This window comes from Garra rufa, chromosome 23, assembly GCF_049309525.1.
Source record: "Garra rufa chromosome 23, GarRuf1.0, whole genome shotgun sequence".
Lineage (NCBI taxonomy): Eukaryota > Metazoa > Chordata > Actinopteri > Cypriniformes > Cyprinidae > Garra > Garra rufa.
The window spans coordinates 20,800,232-20,824,958 of record NC_133383.1 but is presented as its reverse complement, the minus strand read 5'-3'; the positions used below and the strand labels follow the sequence as shown (position 1 = coordinate 20,824,958).

Sequence of the window (24,727 nt, the reverse complement as noted above, 5' to 3'; positions counted from 1 at the left end):
GACATGCCTTCGTGTAAATAAGATAAATAACATAAGGCAGTTTAGTTTGTTTAATAAAAGAACAATGTTTAGACCTGTTCTATAGGAAAGATAACCTTAAATGACTTCTATTGTGATCTGGCGTTATATTGAAAATAAAATGAACTTGACTTTCAAGGGGACGGGCCGCCCCCCTAAGATAATGGTAGGGGAAACACTGGATTTGCAAAGCTTACAAATGGCATCTAATTTTAATTCCCTGGTATAGTGTTAAAACCAAAGTGCAGCCACACGTCAGCTCTAAAAGCTGGAGGCGCTTTTATATTTCCCGCCATGCTCACTCTTGCTTACTTCTGATACCGCGTTTTGTTCATAGCGAGTTAGCGACATCTACTGGAGCGGAGGAGGAGGTTGTTTGGCACAACTTGAATCGATACTTGAGGTTGGACTATCGATACACTATCATAAAATAAATTATCGTGATAGTTAGTTGTATCGACATTTTTGCACAGCCCTAATCGAGACCGATCGTGGTTTGATGTGTGTGCGTTTATGGAAACAAACCACACATGTACATGTAACAAATCTCTAGTCGAATAAATCAACGCTTGAGAACAGAAACTGTAGTGGATTTTTGCCTATCAACCTTCTGACCGAGGTTGAGGACGTTAACAAGCCAGTGCATCTGCGCACATCTTAACATGTTCATTTCAGAATATGTCTCTATATCAGTAACACAGACTAAGCCAACCACCTGTAAACTATTCAAAAACATGTTCCTTACCATTTACTTGTAGGGTCTGGGACAAAAATGTATGCGTGTGTCCCCATCCCCCAGGCCTGATTGGACTTGTGCTTTCCTTCATTTGAAAAAAAAAAAAAAAAAAAAGGTTCTGCTAAAGGTTTTAACTGTAAAATGATCACAGCATCCAACTTCCTCTATATTAGTCACGGTGATGGACAACATCAGATGCAGACACTCAAACACAGAACAAAAGGTTAATAATTAAAATACAAATAAATTTAGTAATAAAGAGTATTAATAGAACAGATCTATTTATTGATTTATTACTGTGCAAACAAATATGTTTGGAATATAAGTGTACTGTGTAAGACGGATCTTATGATTTATAGATATTGTATTTGAAGATAGAAAAGCCTTTTTGTCTGCTTATAATTCACATAATTGAAAAATCTGATTTAATTACTCATTTTAAAATGCTCTTCTCACAGATGGAATGAAAAGAATCTCTACATGGATAGTCAGACCACTCTGATGCATAAGATACAACACAGTTTTCTCCTCTGTGTCCATTGGGCTCTCCATACCTCCAGAACCTGCATCAACAGATCAGCATTAGATGTTCAGTGCTGTTTTCTGTGTGATATGATACTTACTGTGAGAATCATTTATTACACAATAATCAGTTTAATTCAGTTTAATTTTCACCTAGAGGTCGGTGTGCTGCTATCAACCCATTTCCATTTGCCCTCCTCATCTATGTCAGTCAGACCAATCCAGACATAATTGCCAATAGACATTTTCTTAACAAGATCCTAAAATGATAAAACTACATTATATATCTGATAATGCCAAAACTCACACAGACATATTTATGTATATCCATCTGAAGCAAGCACAAATTTTGTGGTTTATGAGGACTATCCATAAACATAATGGTTTTATAGTGCACAAACTCTATTTTCTATCCCTTTACCCAACCTCAAAACCTACCCCTCACACAAAACTTCATTGTGTATAATTTATAGACTGTTTCTCTCATGGGGAACAAAAGGTGAAAAATTACTGGTATTACAATCGTTGTGGGGACATTTGGTCCTTGTAATATAAAAAATACCATACACACACACACAACCAGAAACACACACAGTATATTTCATATTTCACTCACTTGTTCTTCTCTGTTGTTTATGATGATCAGATCTGCTCCTCTATTCTTACAGTATTGTCTGCTGTCAGACCAGCTCTTCTTTTCAGAGGAAATGATGTAAATACTAGGTGTATTGTATGTACGTCCACCTGTTAGCATACGTTTAAGTATTAGCACTTTATTTCCATCCACACTGAAATAAAAGCTTATTTATAATACAGTATGTTATACAGAAATTATATATTTTATGTTATTAATGTTAAATATTTGTATAGCCGTAATTTTACGAAGACTGTTCTGCAGGTCAGTGTTCTTCTGCTGTAACTGGTCAACATTCTAAATCTTTCTTTTCATTTGTCAGTTTCTGGTTCTGGATCTCTAACTGACCTTTCTCTGTTTTGAAGTCTTCAATTGTGATCAGTAGCTGTTTTCTCTCTTCTGTGAGGTTGGTGATCTTGGTTAGTAGCTCATCTCTGTCTTCTGTGTAGTTTGTATGGATGTGGACACACAGCACTATGACTGCAGTCAGCAGAAGAACACACAGCAGCACCAAACAGACTGCAGCTGCTCTGTAGTTTCTGATCTTCACACAATCACTTCCTGAACACCATAGACATGTTAAATTACTTGAACATGTGCAAACTCTGTTTTAATCAAAGAAAGCAACATGATTACCTGTGTGCTGAAGAAGATTGTGTTCGTTTGTCTCTGTCCTGATGTCATCTTCTCTCACACAATCTGCACTCTCATAGATATCCACCATCATCTCCACTCTCTCTCCGTTGATTCCCTCGGTCTCAGTCCAGATGACATTGTTATAAATAGTATCAGACATTTTTGCTCTTTTAAAGTCCAACACTAATATTCTGAGATGCTGTTGAATGTTCTTTCTGTGTCATTCAGCTCACAGACGAACCAAAATAAGTAATCACAACGAAACTGGCCTGCGGTATATGTGTTAAGTCTAAGATCATGTGACCTTAAACTATTGAGTAAATCTAAAGTGATTTGTAAAACAGGAACATGTTTTAGTCTGTGAAAGATCTGCAGCAAGAGATCAGCATTGGATGTTCAGTGTTCCTTTCTGTGTGATGTGATACTGACTAATTTATTCAACAATAATCACTTCAATTTGGTGATTTCAGACCAAAGAACACAGGACTCACTTCCTGATCACCACTACAAGTCCTTAAAACTAACTTAGCTTTAAAAACATTTTGGACATCCACAAACAGTTTATTTAGATGATTGTTTTACGGTGATAGAATTTGACTTTATTTGAAGTCACTAATTTCAAAGCAAGACTGTACTGGTGATTAATCTAGTGACTCAAACCAATATAGCTGTGAGCAGTGCAAATAGGAGCAAGTTAAGGACATATCAAGTCTTCAAAAAATTCAATTCTTGAGTGAGTTCATCAATAAGTCAGCCTACATGCTAAATGTTAATATTGAATTGTTTATAAGTACATTCAACCTAATGTTGAGAAGTCCTCAAAGAAGCAATGAATAAAATATGCAAGCACTGGCCTTAATTAAAAGTTCTGTTTGCGGTTAGATGCTTTACATGCAGCAACAAAACGCTGACTGTACAGAGTAATTACCCTTGTGTGCCATGACTAAGATGAAATGTTTTGTTTTGAAATGGGAAAGATTGAGTTTGTATTGCCTCTGATAATAGGTGTCATTTAAGATGCAATCCACAGCCCTAACAAGGTCTTGAAAGTGTTTCGGAGCCTTGAGGAATTCTAATGTTTTGAATCTCTTAAGAAGTGACCTATTTACACTGCGTTAGAGAATTTAATTTCCACCACATTCGCACACACACAAACACATACACACTCACACACTTTAGACTGCCTACTTCAAACTGAGATGTGAGTTATTAGTATGAATTATTATGCAGTACTTAACACAAACAGAATAAATCTGTGTGTCTCTAAGAAACAACTTCGATTTTGGCAGTGGCAGAGACAAGCAATATAACAGTATAGTAGAAAGGGTGAGGGCAAAAGATTTCCCCACATGGTTTTTGCAACTTGTCCAAGTTGGTCACGTGGATTGGCTGCAATGCCTAGGGCTTTTATGAAATCACAGATCACACTTCTGCATTTTTGTATTCCTGCTCACAAACAGTCAGTTGGACCCAGTGCATTATGGGTGTTGAAGTTTTCCTACCTATTTGCAATAGGGAAACATCATAGCCTTTTTCATCTTTTTTGGTCACACAGCACTGATTTAATAAGTAGGTTATGGGTTTTTGAAAAATATCTATTTTGAAGTTTGTTACTTACAATAGCTATTCTTCAATGTAAATAGTCTGCAAAGTTGTTTAAAAAAGTGCATTATACAAGATATTGTCTCTCAAAAGAAAGAGACAATATCAACTCAGAATCGCCTTACTGAGTCATATTTTCGAATCTTCTGCCTGGTACTGATCTACGTCACTGGGTAACACATTAGCATAATTCCCGCCTGCCCTGCAAAATACGAACAGTCTGACCTGACCAGTCTTGGCTTTTATCTTCATTGACTTCTAGTCATCTTTTTTCGACCAACAAGCGTCTCCGAACCACAACCTGTAAGTACGACTGATACGTTTTGTGCTCAAAATAGTTTTTTGTGTTCAAAACTCTGTTTTTTTGTGCTAATATGTGATGTATACCTATGTAGCTTTAGGTTTCCAGATAAACCACAATCCATGATACCATCCTGCTGAAATAGTTCTAATAATTGGCTGTGAACCCACTATTTCCTAAGAATGTGTCAATTAATATAGACTGTCGTTGTTCTAATTACTTACTTTAATAATACAGAATGTACCTTAGACCAGTGTTTTTCAACCACTGTGCCGCGGTACACTAGTGTGCCGTGAGAGATCGTCAGGTGTGCCGTGGGAAATTATTCAATTTCACCTAAAACAGGCCCAGGTTTCACACTGAGTAGGTAGAAATATGAAAGATCAAAAAAATGTTTTCATTGTGTTTGTTTGATTCCTATTCAAGACACTTTGATAAGAATGACTGTATTGTTAATTGCACTTTTTATTTGACACAAGAAGGAATATCAGGGCTCGAAATTGCGACCATTTTGGTCGCATATGCTCCCAAAATTTAATCTGCGCGACCTCTAAATATATTTGGGAGCATTTGTGCGAGTGCGAGAAATTGTTGTAGTGCGACTTGTTTTCATTTCTTTACAAAACTTTCGCTAGCAACTGCACAGACTGCTGTGAGCTGATGCAGTGACAGCCTCGCCGTTCTCTCTCCAATATTACATAACCAATTAAACGTAATCTTTAATTCTTAGCTTAAATTCAGATGTGATATTAGCCGTCAATCACGTCACTGACACTGCGCTCCGCTCCGCTGAAACCAAACGTTTTTTTTTTTGCTGCAAATGTTTCTCTCTCTCTCTCTCTCTCTCTCTCTCTCTCTCTCTCTCTCTCTCTCTCTCTCTCTCTCAACCTCCGTTTCGGATTTGCACAAACTGCATTGCAATTAAGGGTGTGCGATGTGACTTGATTGTGATTTTTGATTGTGGACCATTAAAATCTATTCACAATATGCTTATGAAGAAATATAGTATCGTGCACATTCTGTCAGATGCATTTCTGGCGCCTCCGCCTCAGTATATAATGTACAAGGCATACATTCACATCAGACTTTTCGAAATCCCGTTTGTGGTCCCCCACTTTCAAATTCTTTTGTTAAATTAATGCGTTGATGCATGATCAGCACTGCCGAGAGTTTCGTGCGATCGTCAAAACGAAACCGAAAGCAAAACACGCACGCGCATTCAAAGGCAATTTTGATACATCGGGTTTAGAGAGCGACTCCCCAATGTACGCAAATTAGGCTACATAACATATCTAGGCTGTCATTAGTATATGTGGGTTATAATAGCTTCATAGGTTGTGTATTTGTCAATAGCTCTGTATCATGCTTGAAAAATTCGGTCTCTATTTGCACTTTGAAATTGAGAGAGTAGCCTACTTTGATTATGGCTGCATTTATTGTTTGCCCTTAATAGGATTAAGAAAGAATTGTGTAGTTTATTTTTTGTTATTTCTACCATAGATTGTTTAAAAATGCAGTGGTTGCCTCTAATTTAAATGGCTCTACCTATTGGCCTAATAGAGAAAATAAAACATCTTGTTCATGTACTCATATTTTAATATATTCTTGTCCCTTGCTTAAGGTTTAAAATAAATATTAAAAAAAAAGCCTTTTAGAATCTAGAGTCAGCCCATTTGCTTGTAAAGCATCAGCAATCAGAATCAGCCATGAAGAATTAAGTTTGGTGCATTACTAAAAAGAAATGGCAGGATGAGTGCTGGCTGATCTGCTCAATTGGCAGTTGTGGTGCTCCTTAATATTCAGTGGGTGCTCCTAAATTTTTTTTGGTGCTCCTTACTTTTTGGGCGCTACCAAGTAAAAAAGTTAATTTCGAGCCCTGAATATGAAAGATCATAAAATACTTTTTTCTTTGTGTTTATTTGATTCCTGTTCAAGACACTTCGATAAGAATGGCTGTATATTGTAGGCTACAGAGTTAGCCTACATTTTTTTACAGTTTCGATTGCTGGTGTGCCTTGTGATTTTTTTTCAATTAAAAATGTACCTTGGCTCAAAAAAGGTTGAAAAACACTGCCTTAGACATATTTTGGTTTACAAACTGTATTGTTTCATCAGTTAGTCACGTTAGCACTCGGCTAACGTATCCACCATTATGTTTACAGTTTAGCAGCTGAACTTTAGGTGTGGGCACGATTCACTATAAGGGTTAAACTATATGTTTTTATGTCATTATTTTAAGAATGGATTTGAGCAGTATATTATTTTTTATGAAAAGGCGCATGCTTGGGGTTGCCAGGTTTTCAATACAAAACCAACCCAATTACTCTTAAAACTAGCCAAATAGTGTTACACCCTGGTAAGTTCGCATTCCAGGGCCTAAATATGACGTTATGGGGATTCTTCAACCTACAGCATCAAAAACAACCGCGGACTTGGCAACATAGATGGTAGCGCTTGCTTGCTCATGTACTCCTCTCTGTGCCAATCACAACAGGCTTGACCAGCTGACTAATCAAAGCAGAGTAGGCTTATGGAAGGGAGGGGTTTACAGACATTATGCTCAAAACGGATTTGAATGAACTGCTTCGAAATCATTGACAAATGACTTGATGTATAAATGTATATTCTGAGAATGCTTTCTGACCTTAGATGCATTTGTAGGGGACTCCAACACAATATTAGGACACTTCACAAAACCATATATGCTCTTTAGAAAAAAAATCACCTATCTACAGCATAGAAAACCAAGTTTTATTAAAATGACTGTTCACACCAAGAACAATAACTATAAAGTTTTAATATTTCTATGAGAAAAAGGAAGTCCACACCTCAACTATAATGGTAATGACAGAAGAACAATATTGTTGGAATCACTTTCAGAGTGTTTTTTCCAGCTGATTAACATATAAAAAATAAATAAAAAACCATTGACCACCAATCAGAATCCATCCAGTTTTATCAAGATTGAGCATTTGAATCAGCAGATGACAGCATCGCAGTACACTTATAATAAACAGAATGCTATCATCTGTTGGTGGAGATGCCAATTATAATTATAGTTATCTTAATAGTTATTGTTGTTGGTGTGAACGAGCCTATAAAACAGCATCCTATAGGCCAAATTTCCCAACAGCTTATGCCAGTGCAAACTGTCCTTTTGCATTAAAATACTGCCAATATATATCCACAAACATACTGCTGTGAGCATGTAGCAAATACTGCTGTTGCACATTTTATATCACATATAACATACATGAAATTATCCCGTAGCAGATCTATGCAGGTGGAGCTGGGGAAGTGGAGGGTTCCTGAAGTGCACTGCTGCTACAGCAAGCACTAGATAAAGTGTTTGAATGTTAAGCAGCAAGCTTATTCTCTGCTAAAATGAAAGGAAACCATTCAGCTGTGCCATGTGAATAATGATGTCATTATGTTAAAAAAAATCTCAAGAGTTTCAGAATCTATCAGACTGCGGCATCTACAGTTTCATGACAGAACTTGTATTTACATTATTAGTATTCATTTTTGCAGTGTTATTTAAAAAACTGAGAATTGTGAAACTTTATTGTACTCTAAAACGTAACAAGCTTGCTCAGTAGCTCAGTCGGCACAGAAATCGGATTTAGGATGCAGAATCCTTGGGTACAAATCCTGTGAAAAACATGTCTCACAATGAAAGAGCTGAAAGATGACAGATCAAAAAACAAGCTAAAACGGCATGCTTGCGATTGTGTTTTTACATTACATTCGCTTTTGTTCATACTACCGGGTAGGTTTAGGTGTTTAGTTTAGATCTTACATTTTTTAAGACATCAAGAACATTAGAGCTATAGCACCACTCAAAGGACATTTCAAGTCAGAACTGCGGTGACACGAACAAAACCAATGTCACATAAAACGTATGTTCATCTGTTCCGGAAAACCCCCCCCCACTATATGTACTTATGGCTTTACCTCATTTACAGCAAAATATCTATACTGTGAATTAGACTGTTATTGTGAAATAAGATTATTTATATTCAAATATAAGATTTTGGTTATATCGCCTGTGTCTATGTGAGAGATATACCCTTCTGAGAGTGAAGTAAGAGACTTGGCATCCCATTTTACCCTTTGTGCCCTCTATCTTCTATTCACAGTATCTCTCTGTGTGAGAGTGTATTCGCCACTCATTATTTCCTCTCTTTTTTAACTCTAACGCTGTGTCCCAATTCGCATACTATCCGTCCTAAATAGTATTCGAAAATAGAATTAGTATGTCCCAAATCATAGTATGTTTAAAAAAATATTCCAAAGATTCCCGGATGGTCTACTACTTAACTTAGGAATTCGAAGTGCGGATCAATGCACACTCTAACGGCTAATATTGCCCACAACACATTGCGTGGTGAACGAGGATTCGATTAGAACTACAAACACGCATAAAAAGTGTAAAAAAAAAACGACAAATATGGCGGATATGCGCGACCAACGGACAGGTAGACAAAGGGGTTTGAGTGATAAATAATCAATGTGTAACCTGATAAAAATATTTATTTAATGTTATCTGCGTTATATTTCAGGTGCAGCAAAAAGAGTACATACTTTTAGGGCATAGTATAAGTAGGCGAATTGGGACGCAGCATAAGTCTTCTCCAGGTGTTGGTCTGCCTTTTAGCAGGTCGTATCCTGTGAACAGCCACCTGTGGGTCACAAAGCAGCTCTCTCTGATCCATCCCCACCATCTGCCCAACGCACGAGTATACACACCTGCACTCACATTCTGACATGACATTGGATGAATACAGAATATGTAATGCCAGTATTTTAGGTGTGTTCACTGAATGTAAATAAGTTTGAAATGTTGTTGTAGCTTAACTTGTGCTAAACAACATCAAAATTGGTTCTCATTCAAGATCCTGAAGCATCTGCTAAAAGCATTAAATCTAAAAAATGATTTATCCAGATGTTTGGCTGATATGTATATTAATGTAATTTAATTTCAGTACAATAAATTAGGGCTTTTGCCTATTAAACATCACTTTCTCTGTGGATTTTAGTGGTAGAAGTGCCCTACATTGTGAAGGATCGTTGCTGTGAAATTATCACAATGCTACTGATTAACACACTGACTGATTGCACGATACTGATTACTACAGCACTACTGATTAAATACAAAACACAAGAGCACATTAATCTGATTACAGTCTCAGAGGACCGTGGGAGACACCAAACACTGTCACTGTCAAAACAGTGCTTTAGCTTTACAACGCATACTGTATATTCCTAAATTCTACGTCATTAAAGTGGAGGCTTATCATTTTTGTGATAGAAATGATAACTCAAACTAGTCTGGAACTTGTATTGTGATGTAATGCCCTATTCAGATGGGATGTACAGATGTGATGCACTTTGTGATTTTAACCCTGACCAAATCTACCTAAGTCTGTGTTTTTCTCAAACAACCTCTGTAATAATTCCAGAGCAAATTACTGATCTTCTGAGACCTCTAATCCTGTCTGAATGCGAATGTCTGTGAAATTCGAATAATTAATTGTAAATCTTATTCGCTTTCTATAGAAAAGAGGAACATTTTGCTAAACATCTCCTTTTGTGTTCCACCGAAGAAAGAAAGTAATGTGAGTTTCAAAAGACACGAGGCTGAGTAAGTGATTTCAGAATGTTCTTTTCTGGACGAAGTATTGCTTTGACTTCAAACTAGTTTAACAGTGCAGGTAAGGTTCCACGAATGAAAAGTAGAAAGAAGGAATGTCTCAGACACTGTAGTCTCTTCAGGGCCCCTGAAGGGAGGACGTAAAAGAGGAAGAAAAACAGCTTCTTCTTAAGATGTGCTGTTTAATGCATTTTGGGGAGCAAAATCAAAGAGGCTACAGATTTTTTTTCCCCTTTATAAAAGCGTGTGTGCGTTTGTATGCATGTGAGAACAGCTGGATATGCATCTCTTTTACCCAGTCCAGGACAATCATCCGCATTACGCTGCTAAGTCCCAAGGATATTTCTCTTGAAAAATAAAACAGAAAATCTCATATCATTAAAAGCAGAACGAGACGTGCATCAGTGAAAGGCTTGAGCTTAGTTTTGTGCATCACACACAGACTAATGCCAGATTTTACAGTCATATTCATCTCACTGTGTTCCCCTCTGCATTACAGGATTTGGTCTTTAGCATCACTATTGATTTTTTGGGGGGGCTCTTTCATGAAACTGCAAAGCAAGAAACATTACTGAACTCTTATAAGTGGGTTTGCCTCAGTCTAAGTTTGCAGTTCTGTTCCTTTTGGGGGGCATTATTCCCCTATTGTGTGTTTCAGCTTGTTTCTTTTGCCTTTGTACAAGTTGTAATGATCTGGCAGATATGATGGTTTGTTAAACAAGTTTCTTTATCTGTTGTTTCTTTGAAAACACAGAATCTTTCTTGAGATTTTTACAAAAGGAACTTGTAGGCACTAGGATGTTTTGTTTTCTAGAGGGCTGGTTGAGTCTTTGTGCTTCAGCACATTGTAAGAAATGATTGTAATATCAAGTAAATATTGCAGGAAAACAACTAAGATGTACATTGTTGTCGTTTGGGTTAAATTACTATTACAAAAATATAACTTTAAGGAACATAAGCAATGCATCTCAAACACTTAGAATGAATAAGCAAACAATACTTACAAGGGGAGGTGCAACTGAAGTCCCACTGATGGGAAAAAGGTGTGTCTGTAATCAGTTCCTAAGCATAGGGTTATGGGAAATGGAGTCCATGAGGAATAGGATTGACACCATGTCTATGCAAATTATGCAAGTCTTGTATGTGCGTGCGTGTGTGCGTGTGTGTGTGTGTGTGTGCGTGTGTATGTGTACCTGGTATTCATCATGTTGTGGGGATCAAATGTCCCCACAAGGATAGGAATACCAGTAAATTTTGACCTTGTGGGGACATTTCTCAGGTCCCCATGAGGAAACAGGCTTATAAATCATGCACAATGAGTTTTTTTGATGAAGTAAAAGTGTGCACAATCTCCTGTGAGGGCTAGGTTTAGGTGTAGGGTAGGTGTAGGGCCATAGAAAATACGGTTTGTACAGTATAAAAACCATTACGCCTATGGAATGTCCCCATAAAACATGTAAACCCAACATGTGTGTGTGTGTGTGTGTGTGTGTGTGTGTGTGTGTGTGTGTGTGTGTGTGTGTGTGTGTGTGTGTGTGTGTTACGTTTTCATAATATACCATGCATACAACTTTTTTAAATTAGCAAAATGTAATATACATTTACTCATCTATTTTTTAATTAAATTGATTCATCTTTACAATCCAAAACTACAATATTTTGAACAATGTAAAACTATACTAAAAAAAGTTCACTTAGAAATTGCTAGTAAATTTCACAAATAATTACAAAGAGACATGTATCACTGAATTACATGTGATATTTTTAAGTAGAAATGAACAAATTCATTAATGGAACAATTTACATCAATTCTTAAGAAATATTAGTTTACTGAAAGGATTAGTCCATTTCCAGAATCCAAATTTCCTAATAATTCATCACCCCTATGCCATCCAACATGTTCATGTCTTTCTTTTTTTCAGTCCCAAAGAAATTAAGGTTTTTGAGGATAACATTTCAGGATTTTTCTCCATATAATGGACTTCAATAGGAACCAATGGCTTGAAGGTCCAAATTGCAATTTCAACGCAGCTTCAAAGGGCTCTACACAATGCCAGCCAAGGAATAAGGGTCTTATCTAGTGAAAGGATTGGTCATTTTCTAAAAAATATACTTTTAATAATATAATCACACATACATGACGTAGGTGGAAGAACTGACTTAGTGTTTAAAAAGTGAACGTGCAAAGAAAGTCAAACACCATTTACCAAAAATGGAAAAACAATGTCAGATGATTTTGAAGTTGGAGGCGAAAATGAGATGGAGTTTTTTGCCCTACCCTACCTTTTTGTACCAAAGTACAAAGATGAAGAACATTTGTGTTTAAAAGTATACACTTTTTTTTGGACAGATTGTTTCACTAGATAAGACCCTTATTCCTTTGGCTGGGATTTTGTAGAACCCCATTTGAAACTGCACTGAAACTGCAATTTGGACCTTCAACTCGCTGATCCCCATTAAAGTCCACTATATTTTATCAGGCAATTTTTATTCCAGAAGTGGACTAATCCTTTAATATTGTTACCTGCAGCTCATATCAAATTTAGGTCATGGCAACTTTACATTTTTAGTTAAAAGTTAAAGTTCAGTTTAAGGTTAACTAACTTTTTAAACTTTGAGTTCTACAACTTCATTTATACACTGCAGATGGGATATCTGGGGGACGTGACACCCACTAGGTCAGTCCCACCCTGCTGTGCTTTCAATTGATGCAGGTTTGAAAATGGCAAAGTCACAAGTGGCTTACAGAAGCCAGCATCAGTGACATTAAGAGAACACCATGTCAAAAAATCTCATCTTACACAACATGCGAGAGAGGTGTTGTCTAATCTGCTTTGTCCCCACCCTCATTCATCACAACCTTTTTTTAAATTTCTCTGTTTCTCTGTAGACATCTCTGTGGTTGACAGTCAGATTAAGTAGTGTCAGCAAGTAGATTGAAAAGTTCTTTTCAGACTTTGTAAGCTTTTGTTTCCTTTGCAGGAAAAGAAAACCCGAAGTTTGGCTCACACACAGCCAATTATAACCACAGTAAAGCGACATTTTATCAGACGGCAAAGCTGTCCATCACAGATGTAGATGGTTTGACTAGAGTCCCTCACGTTTGAAGACAAAGTCATGCCTCTCAATGAGCAAGACATTGGTGAGCGTCTCAAACTCATTCACTGTTGCAACTCTTACATAATGACTTTATTTAATGTTCCAGGAAAGCCAAATGTAGCAAGACAGTTTAATTTTACGCAATGCTTTACATTTTGTGTCCTTTTTGTACCTGTTTGGCTTCTAGGGAACAAAAACATTTTCTATTATCATGTTTGGTGGTCCTTTATGTGCTTTTTTACTGTTCTTGTACCCGTAGTATGTCATATAAAAATGTATTATTGTATTTTGTAAAACCCTACATGAATGGCTATTTATATTTTATACAACAAATTTATAGATGACATTTATGATCTACATTAATGAAGCACTCTTAAAGTAAATGTGCTTTGAGGGCCAAAATCAATATCTTAGTAGTGCTAATAAATTAATTTTCTTACTCTGGCATAAATCACTTTGCAATAACAGAGTGTCCTCCAAAATCTGTATCAATTTGCGTATTATTTAATGCAGATGACAATTCGACGAGACAGGGAGAAGGAAAGGGACAGTGCGAAGGAATAAATTATGACTCACGACTTTGAATCATGACAATTAACAGCGTTACTGAAGCATTCCATAGAGAAGAAATTGCTCAAATCCACAGCACACATTTAGAATGAAATTAGGGTGGGACGTTTCTGGACACAAAACCACCTCTGCTTGGATGGACAGAGAGGAGGCGTTTTTGCATGGGAGAGAGTAGAGCTATTCTCCTATTGTTACATATTGAAAAATGTGAGAATAGAAGAAGAGAGGGTGTCAGTTTCTTTACTGACGTCTTTGCTGATTTCTATAAAGTCTCCCACTTTACATTATGCAACTACTCTGCAGTTTTTCTCTATTTCATGTTTAACTTTTAATCTTAACTTAATTCAATATTAATCATTAATTAATATAACACTCTAGATGACTCTACATGCATTCGGCATGTCATCATAAAATCGATACAATCAGAAACAAGATTGATGAGTTCATATCACAACTTCATTTTTGAGATTTAATGTGCCGTGAGCATCTCTAAAAACTTCCAACTGAAGTATCTGTATGTTGATGCTCAAGAAACTTAAAGAAATGACAGTAAAATCCTGATAAGACTCACTTCATAGAAAACATCTACGCACATTCATACAGACGTGCGAAGTCAGCAGTTCAAGGACAGATATGATTAATGTAGTAATATATGTGAGAACTTTAGCACTCGAGAAAAGTCCAACTCCGTGAGAACTGGTAAAATAATTTGAACCTTCTGAGCGCTATATAATAACGCTAACAGCTTGTGACAACGGTTCATACATCATTAAAGCTTTTGAAGTTGGCTTTGATATTAAAGCCTTAACTTAAACTTTTCTTATTACTTTAAGTTACATGAGTCTCTCTCTCCATCTCTACACATTGGCTGCATATCAATTTACAAACTTAGGCACTATTCACCTAAAGTATGTACTTCAGTGATTATGGGAAAGTACAAAGCCTACTTTTGAGTGTGAGTCACCACCTTTCAGCATTTGTATCCACCTGTTTCCTGAACAGAAAATAAAAACAAAGTGCACTACAAACCAGTGTGTTCATAATTAAGATAATACATTAAAATAATATGGTAAAACACACCAATTTGCAATATCAAGCAGCAAATAGCGCACAGTTAAAATGTACAGTTAAAATAGCGTGGATGAGACCGAAAGCCACAGTCATAAAATTTACAAATGGCCACAATCCACTTTCAAGGGAAGAAAAAGGTGGATGGGGTGTAAGTGTTAGCATAGCTAAGTTATAGAGTTTTTTAGAACCAGTACTGGAACATGTCAGTAAGTCATAAACTTGTGTCTTGATATCACAGATGGCTTTAATTTTGACATTTGTGATTACATGTATTAGTTGTAAGTGTATATCTTATTATAGCTAAGTATTAGGTCTATTAATTATATCAGATTGTAACTTTATACTACATAAAAGGTTGTTCCTGATGCAACAGACCCCATTTTAATGTTTTTATTTAGCATATCTAAGCGATAGCATCTATTACAATATAACAGCAGTACTGAGACATGCTAACAATTCATATTCAAATTCAATGTTTAATTTATGTTTAAATAAATCCAACTTTTTTATGACAGTCACCATTTAAATGTTTTTTATTCAATAAAAGAATAGGAGTAGAAATTTAATTATGTAATTGTAACTTTATTATTATAAAAACTTAATTTATTGTAATTTAAGTGTTTGTTTATAAATCATTTAATTTTAACATTAAACATTATAATATTATAGTAATGTAGTACCAGCTGAGTCTACTGTATATTTTACAGCATTAGTTGAGAGATTTTTATTCTTGAGAAATATTGACACATACAGTGGTGTGAAAAAGTGTTGGCCCCTTCCTGATTTTTTTTTTATTTTTTATTTTTTGCATGTTTGTCACACTTTAATGTTTCAGATTATCAAACAGATTTAAATATTAATCAAAGATAACACAAGTAAACACAACATGCAGTTTTTAAATGAAGGGTTTTTTATGAAGGGAAAACAAAATCCAAACCCACATGACCCTGTGTGAAAAAGAACACAAAAGACCCCACAACAACATCTAAAGAACTGCAGGCTTCTCTTGCCTCAGTTAATGACCATAAGAAAGAGACTGGGCAAAAATGGCCTGCATCTTGATGATCCCCAAGACTTTTGGGAAAATACTCTGTGGACTGACAAGACAAAAGTTGAACTTTTTGGAAGGTGTGTATCCCATTATATCTGATGTAAAAGTAACAGCATTTCAGAAAAAGAACATCATACCAACAGTAAAATATGCGGTAGTGTGATGGTCTGGGGCTGTTTTGCTGCTTCTGGACCTGGAAGACTTGCTGTGATAAATGGAAACATGAATTCTGCTGTCTACCAAAAAATCCTGAAGGACAATGTCCAGCCATCTGTTCTTGACCTCAAGCTGAAGCGAACTTGGGTTCTGCAGCAGGACAATGATCCAAAAGACACCAGCAAATCCACCTCTGAATGGCTGAAGAAAAACAAAATGAAGACTTTGGAGTGGTCTAGTCAAAGTCCTGACCTGAATCCTATTGAGATGCTGTGGCATGACCTTAAAAAGGCAGTTCATGCTGGAAAACCCTCCAATGTGGCTGAATTATAACAATTCTGCCAAGATGAGTGGGCCGAAACTCCCGCACAACGCTGTAACAGACTCATTGCAAGTTATCGCAAACGCTTGATTGCAGTTGTTGCTGCTAAGGGTGGCTCAACCAGTTATTAAGTTTAGGGGGCAAACACTTTTTCACACAGGGCCATGTGGGTTTGGATTTTGTTTTCCCTTTATAATAAAATAAACTGCATGATGTGTTTACTTGTGTTATCTTTGATTAATATTTAAATTTGTTTGATGATCTGAAACATTAAAGTGTGACAAACATGCAAAAAAATAATAAAATCAGGAAGGGGGCCAACACTTTTTCACACCACTGTAGATAAGTATTAGCATCCATTACAGGGATAGTTTACCCAAAAATGAAAATTCTGTAATTAATAACGCACCCTTATGTTGTTCCAAACCCATAAGACCTGCGTTCATCTTTGAAACTCAAATTAAGATATTTTGGGTAAAATCCAAGAGCTTTCTGACCCTGCATAGACAGCAACACAGCTGACACGTTAAAGGCCCAGAAAGGTAGTAAGGACATCATTAAAATAGTTCATGTGACATCAGAGGTTCAATCTTAATTTCATGAAGCTACGAGAATACATATTGTGTGCAAAGAAAAACTAAAATAACAACTACTGAAAATAGCTATGACCTTTGGAATACTAACATCCCATGATTTGTAATAATTAATATCTCAATGACTATGATCAAACAGAGACACCTATAGAGCAGCAGGACATCAGCTTTGATTTCATTTGAGAAGTAATGGCATTGGAGGTCTGTCAAAGTCTGCTACACATGTTCTGTTTCACACATGTTTGAAGACCACTGCCATGTGTGTAAAAGAGAAGTTCTGAAGATCAGTCCAGGAGGACTCTCCCAGAATGCAAAGGATCATGAGAAAGATCAATCGCTCTCTGTTTCTCCATGTCTCTTACACACACAGATCACCCATGCATTCCAACATCTGCGTGACCCGTGAATGAGTGCAGTGCACGTTCATGACCAAACTGATGCCAGGCCTGCCAGTGCGCATTTGTCCGTGTATGCGAATAATGAGTTTAATCTCTCTAGAGACTGTCCATTCATATGCTGTGATTGGGCCTGAGCCACATCAGCTACAGGATCCTAATCTCAAATTGGCCTTTAATGTTTAAACTAATTTATGCAACAGCATGGAAGACGTGCCCGTGCTGTTCCCGCCTTTATCTTTGTAGCTCGCTGCTGAGCAAGCCTTTCGATTATTTATTTATTTCCAGCAGATAAATGACACAGAGGCTGACCATCTGTAAGAGTAATGCTTCATCCTCAGTCAATAAGCATGTGAAAGATGCCTGGTTCCAAGCAGAAGTGTAATGACCACTTTATGTACCAGAATGCACATACTCATTCATGAATTCACAAACAAACAGTTCTCATTCTAATTATCTTGCACCTGCTTGGCTTTTATGATGAGAGACTTTACAAAACAAATGTTCCCAGCACGAGTCTGTTCTTGAATCTATGTTAACATAGTCTGAATGGTCCTGCTAGGTCAGATAGGGCTGAGTTGCACATGCTGCAAACTAATGAGCTCATTCCAAACGAAAAGTAGAAAAGATATTATCAATTTCTCATAAGGAGCAATACAGGCATTAGTATTTCTGAATGTGCAAGCAATGAACAAAATGATTTGAATATGTTCGTCTGGCTGTGTTTTACATAAATATAACAAATTCTAGATTTATGTTCTGCACTGTTCAGACATAAAATGTTTGGCAAAGTAAATATTTAAAAAGGAACATGATGCAAAACCAGCAGGGTGACTAAAAACTCAGGAAAGTTTACAAATGCAGACAGATTAAGGATAGAAATGCACTGGCGGGACTGGACCACAAAACCAGTCACAAGGGCCAATTCCTTGAAACTTATACACCTGAAAACTGAATAAATAAGCTTTCCATGAATGTTTGTTATAATAGGACAATATTTGACTAGAGATACAACTGTTTGAAAATCTGGAATCTGAGGGTGCAAAAAAAAAAAATCTAAATATTGAGAAAATCGCCTTTAAAGTTGTCCAAATAAAGTTCTTAGCAATGCATATTATTTATCATAAATTAAGTTTTTATATATTAACTGTAGGAAATGTACAAAATATCTTCACAGAACATGATATTTACTTAATATCCTAATGATGTTTGGCATTAAAGAAATTATTTTAATTTTGACCCATACAGTGTATTGTTGGCTATTGCTACAGATATACCTGTGTGACTTACAACTGGTTTTGTGGTTCAGGGTCACAAATGTATTTAAACACTGCATATTCATTACTTCTTATTAAAGTTACAAACATGATTTAGTCAAGCAGTGAGAGATTTTCTCTCTTTTGTTGTTTGATTAACATGAATGACAGACAGCAGGAAAATTATACTGCTATAACTTTAAGACCTGCCCGGATCTAATATATTGTTACACATGTGTTTTCTTTCTCAGCTGTTTGCTTTCACTTAAGACCTAAATTAAGGATACTTGCAAAGATGGGCATTTTTACTTATATAAGTGTGTGTGTATTTAACCATTCAAGAAATAAAAAGTGGCAAAAATAACAACGCATATAGTGAAATGAGTTCTCTTTCGGTGCTGATTGCGTTTCAACTTGTTTTTAAACCACAATACTTAAAAATGCATGAAAACTAAATTTTTATGACCACAGAGCACAGCAACATCACGTGAGTGTGAAACCACGATAGAGACGTTAGTCCAAAATCTCTCCCAGGTGACAAATTAATACTGGTTAATCATGTCTACCTGTACATCGCCTACCTCTACTTGATGACACTGAATTATGTAGGTTGAATTTCTAGTGAAGGATGTTTTGGTATTTTCCTAGAACTGCTATTGACTCTGTACACTCTTAAAATAAAGTTTCTCAAGGTTCTTTATGCTATCGCATAAAGGTTCCTTTTTGCACTATGTAGATGTTGTGCAATAGAAATGTTCTTTATGCAATTAAAGATGCCAGTAAAGAGCCTTTATTTTAAGAAACTATAAGGAAAAAAAGTCCTTTTAGTCCTTGACTGTTTGGACTCTTCTGAGAATGTAAAAGAAATGTAAACAATTATTAATAAAAGAACAAATCTGAACATTTCTTTTTGTATATGCATTACATACAGTTAACCTTGGAATGCCTTTATATTGCATTTACATTGTAAATGTGTTTAGCAATGTTTCTGATATGAACATTAAATATCAGCTTGTGCATAATTTACCACTTGATCTTGCACTTTAAATTGCTGCAAAGGCTTACATGTTTTAATATCAAGATTATGTAAGACTGTTTTGTGGCAAACTACTTTTTAATCAGAGATGCTTGTGTGTATGAGAGAGCAAACAGAATGAGAGAGAAAGAGTGAGAGAGAGAGAGAGAGAGAGAGAGAGAGAGAGAGAGAGAGTTTTAAAACACACTTTATTAAACAAAAACACTACATGACATTACCTTAAATCACATATAAAAAACAACTCATTATTAAGTATAGAATACATACCAACATCACAACACCATTCAATCTCAAAAACATTGATTGCATTCATCATCTTGTAATAATTAAAATCAACGAGAATTCTTGATTTAAACATATTCTTAAAAACTGATACAATATGTTGCCCATTTCTCTGTTCTATTTCATTTCTTCTGGAAATATAAATTGCTAGTTTGGCCTGACCAACAATAAAATTCATTAATTGACATTTATATTTCTGTAGTCTACTATACTTAAAACCAAATATAAAACATTGTTTCGTAAAAGAAATCCCTAATAAAGAGAATAAAAATTCTAAGAGATCAAAGAGTGGAGAAAGTCTGCCACAATTCAAAAAACAATGAAATATTGTTTCTCTCTCTGAACAGAAAGGACAAATATCATTTACAGTGGGATTCAGTTTCGTCACAAAGGCATTTACAGCGATTGCACCATGCAGTATTCTCCACTGGAGATCACCTGCTCTTTTAGTCAAAGGTGGTTTGTAGAGTACTCTCCACTCTGGTTTTATTTCCTCTACCACTCCTAGTTTGTCTCTCCATACTGTGTCAATTCTGTCTTTTAATGTATGTTTATTTATTACTTTCACAACACATTTGTATAAGGTCTTTCCTTTAACTGTACACCAATCAACATTTTAATTTGTATTCAAACACAACAGAGGACTATTATGTGAGGATTCTTCAATATCAGGTGTACCTCTGATGTCTGGGAAGAGATCATTAGCATCAGGGACAATATCACCCATACTGTAACTCTCAAGTAGAGCTTTTTCCTTGAAGTTTAAAACCCCATCCAGTTTGTTCAGAAAACTACTAACAACTCTCACTGATCTTATGCCCAGATGTATAGCAACAGTTCCTGCATCTTTTAGTCCAGGTCCGGCTTTTTCAACAATGTCTTTCAATTGCATAAGTTTCTTTGACACAAGCAAGTTTTTTAGCCCTGGAAAGTCAACTCCTGACACATCAAGGCGACTTCCAAACACCACCGGCTCCTCAAGCAACCAAAAAAGAGATGTGGCTGACTCTGTCCATTTATGTTTAAAAAGTCTCCACACTTTAAAAAGACTTTTATAAAATGAAGGTAGTCTAGACAAATCCAGGAGAGTATAGTCCATCAGAAACAGTGCAGCATGAAGTCCCATTCCGTTCACCCCAGATAAAATGGTTTGTGCTAATGGTCTCCATACTAGCTTTTGGGGACCCATCAGCAGTCGCTGAATGAATTGTAACCTAAAAGTCGCTCCTCTGCTGACCAGATTCACCAAACCTTGACCTCCTTCATCCTTTGGCAGGAAAAGCACACTTTGAGGAGTCCAGTGCAAATTGTCCCAGAAAAAATTGACCATTTCTGCTTGAAGTTTTGGTAACAGTCCCAGAGGCGGATCGACACAAGCAAATTTATGCCATAAAGAGGAACCCACCAAATTGTTGATTATGAGCGTACGACCTCGATAAGACAGTTTGGGAAGTAGCCAATTCCATTTCTGCAAACGTCCTTTGATTTTTTCTAACATACGATCCCAATTTTTTGTACCAAAGTCATCATTCCCTAGAAAAATGCCAAGATATTTAAACCCGTCTTTCTTCCAAATTAAACCTCCAGGCAAACTGGGAGGACTCCTATCCCAATCGCCCATTAAAAGGGCCTCACTTTTTCCCCAGTTAACTTTTGCAGAAGAAATTTTTTTAAAACTGTCAACAATAATCTTCAATTTTTCAATATCATCAGCACCAGATACAAAAACGACTACATCATCTGCATAGGCAGAAAGGTGCAACGTGACATTACAGTATGGTATAGTAAAACCACACAATTCATTTCTTAATTTATGAAGCAGAGGTTCAATAGCCAGGGAATATAACATGCCTGACATGGCACATCCCTGTCTCACTCCCCTCTGAATCCTAAACGGAGCACTCAAACCACCATTGACTTTGAGAACACTCTCAATGTCACAATACATGGCCTCAATCATATTTATAAAAGTTGGACTAAAACCGAAAGCTTCTAAAACCTCTCTCAAATATGCATGTTCTACACGGTCAAAGGCTTTTTCTTGGTCTAACGAAATTAGACCGCCATTTACACCAAATAGCCTTGCAACCTCCAAAACATCTCTGACCAATGAGATGTTATCTAAGATTGACCTATTGGGTATGCAATAATTCTGATCGGAATGTATTACTTGACTCAGAACTTGACTTAACCTTGTAGCTAGAGCCTTTGATAATATTTTGTAGTCTGCACATAAAAGAGATATCGGTCTCCAATTGCTTATGTTTTGGAGATCTCCCTTCTTGGGCAAAAGGGTAATAAGAGCTCTTCTACAGCTTAACGGTAACAATCCTCTATTCAAACTATCATTAAAAACTAAAAAGAAATCTTCTCCAATCACTGGCCATAAAATTTTATAAAAATCAACAGGAATCCCGTCAATACCAGGAGTCTTTCCATTTTCCATTCTCATCATAGCGGTATATAATTCATTTTGTGACAAAGTTTGTTCCAGCATACTATTAGACTCTTCATCAATTTTTGGGAGATCATTAAGAAAAGTAAAATCATTATCTTCTCTTTGAGGCAATTCACATTTATATAAATTTGAATAGAATCCAACAGCATGTTTGCGTATCTCACTAGGCTCAGTAAGCTCTTTCCCTGTGTCCGAGCGTAATGAATGAATGATACGACTTTGGCCATTTTTTCTTTCTAAATTGAAAAAAAATTTAGATGGTGCATCCATTTGTGAGATGCTTTGAAAACGTGAACGTGTTAACGCCCCTTGAGCTTTGATACCCAACAAATCTGCAAGCATTTCCTTTTTGGATTTACTGCTTTCAAAACAAACACCATCACTTGTAGAAGCTGTTATATTTAAAAGTTCTATAATTTCATTTTCTAAAATCTTCATTGACTGGGCCATATCTTTAGTGACATTAAGAGTGTACTCTTGACATAATTGTTTAATGTGAACCTTTCCACAATCCCACCATTGTTGTAAGGAAATATAAAACTCTTTTTGTTTCTTGAAATTTTCCCAAAACAAATAAAATATTTCAATAAACTTTTTATCATTTAAAAGGGATGTATTAAAATGCCAGTAAGCACTCTTTAAATGACCAGAATTAATAAAAATATTACAAATAACAGAACAGTGATCGGAAAAACCTACAGGAATTATTTTACATTCTCTGGCAAGATTTACTTGATGATTAGACACATAAAACCTATCTAGTCTTGCCATAGAAATAATCTTATCTCTACTATGTGCCCAAGTATATTGCCTATTCTTGTGATGCACATTCCTCCAAACATCACATAAGTCAAATGTTTTTAACAATTGCACAAGCGCTTTTTGTGAGGCGATATGTGGCTCTAAATGATTTCTGTCTAGTTTATCATTTTCAGTACAGTTAAAATCTCCACCGAGAACAAACAGTTCTTCTGGGTTTAGGTCTTTCATAACAACACTGATTGTATCAAAAAAAGCAATTCTTTCAGCCCCTTTCGTGGGGGCATAAATATTTAAAAAAGTCATTGTAGTGTTTTCAAAATTAGCTTTAACTTTTAAAAAGCGGCCTTTAACTATTTCTTCTATTTCACAAGAAATTGGCAGGGATTTCTTTGAAAACAGAATAGCTACTCCTCCACTATTGGAAGACATATGACTCAAACAAATTTCTCCATCCCATTCTTTTTTCCAGTCTACCTCATTATTCAAGTCACTATGTGATTCCTGAACAAAAGTGACATCAATATGTTTTTGTTTAATGAATTCAAACAAACACATTCTCTTCTGACCGTCTCTGGCACCATTTAAATTGAGAGTTCCAATTTTAAAATCTCTCATAAAAAATGATGTTTTAAAAAGACATAGATAATTAAAGGAAACAGTCAGCAAGGCAAAGACTTCTACCAGTAAGAAGAAATTACACCATATCTTGTTTTTCATCAATAAGATTTTGCTTTCTAAGTTTACTCACAATTTTCCTAAGACGGAAAACTTCTTTGTCTGCAAAAGCACCTTCTTTCATTAGAATTTTTGCATCATTAATGAAAGTTGAGCGATCAGGGAAGTAATCTTCAACCTGAACCCCAGGTAAACCTTTAGTTTCTTTCAAAAATTTGCTAATGTCCTCAACTTTATAAACTGTGGTCTGATTATCATTCTCATTTTGCGATGAAAGATAAGAACAATTAGAATCTGAAGAATCACTGTCATTCTCTGGGACTAAACTTTCAGTCTCATTTGTGTCTTTCTTGGTTTGTTTAAAGATTTTGGTCTGTTGGACTTTTTTCCTTTTATTTGGAACTTTGAAGATTGACTCTGTTTCCACCTCCAATTCTCCAACAACACCCTCACTGACCTGTTTACCAGTAGTTGTCGTTTTATCTGTGTTAATGTCACTGCTCAATTTAACAGTGTCAAAGATCATAAGATCAGGAACAGAGTAACGACCTGCAGTAACCTCAGCCATAGTGGGTTTATTCCCAACTGACCCACCAGAACCTGACGCAACAGCAGCCACAACATCTTCTGTAACAGACACAACTTCAGAAGGGTTACTCTGAGTGTTAGTCTGTACAGTAGCATTTTCATCCATTTTTTCAGGACAATCACGTATCAGATGATTAATTTTTCCACAGCCAAAGCATTTCATTGTACTTTCAGATGTTGCATAAACTGTATAGTTAAAGTCTTCAACTTTAACATTAAAGGACAGGTTCAGCTCTTCAGCATTGTTTTTCAAGATCATATAGACCTGTCTCCGAAATGACACTACATGTTTCAACAAGGGTGACTTACAA

General features: G+C 36.1%; 1 protein-coding gene across 1 annotated transcript; it reads right to left on the bottom strand.

The window, feature by feature from the left end:
• Positions 1 to 1,095: 1,095 nt before the first annotated feature.
• Positions 1,096 to 24,522, bottom strand: LOC141298962 (uncharacterized). The gene is made up of 9 exons (XM_073829253.1): positions 23,902 to 24,522; positions 20,612 to 20,831; positions 11,107 to 11,164; positions 10,749 to 10,795; positions 2,547 to 2,765; positions 2,205 to 2,471; positions 1,893 to 2,047; positions 1,430 to 1,536; positions 1,096 to 1,317 (listed from the first exon to the last, which is right to left on the bottom strand). The coding sequence occupies exons 1-9, from the start codon at positions 24,520 to 24,522 to the stop codon at positions 1,188 to 1,190; spliced, it is 1,824 nt and encodes a 607-aa protein (XP_073685354.1). The 3' UTR covers positions 1,096 to 1,187.
• Between the last annotated feature and the right edge of the window lie 205 nt (positions 24,523 to 24,727).

What these genes read in the sequence shown, in the direction of transcription:
- LOC141298962 (XM_073829253.1), bottom strand. Translation starts at nt 24,522, where the DNA reads ATGGATGAAAATGCTACTGTACAGACTAACACTCAGAGTAACCCTTCT. An exon ending in CTTCAGTTGCACCTCCCCTT is followed by an intron (nt 10,796 to 11,106) that starts GTAAGTATTGTT and finishes CATATCTGCCAG; the next exon opens with ATCATTACAACTTGTACAAA. An exon ending in CAATCTTCTTCAGCACACAG is followed by an intron (nt 2,472 to 2,546) that starts GTAATCATGTTG and finishes TATGGTGTTCAG; the next exon opens with GAAGTGATTGTGTGAAGATC.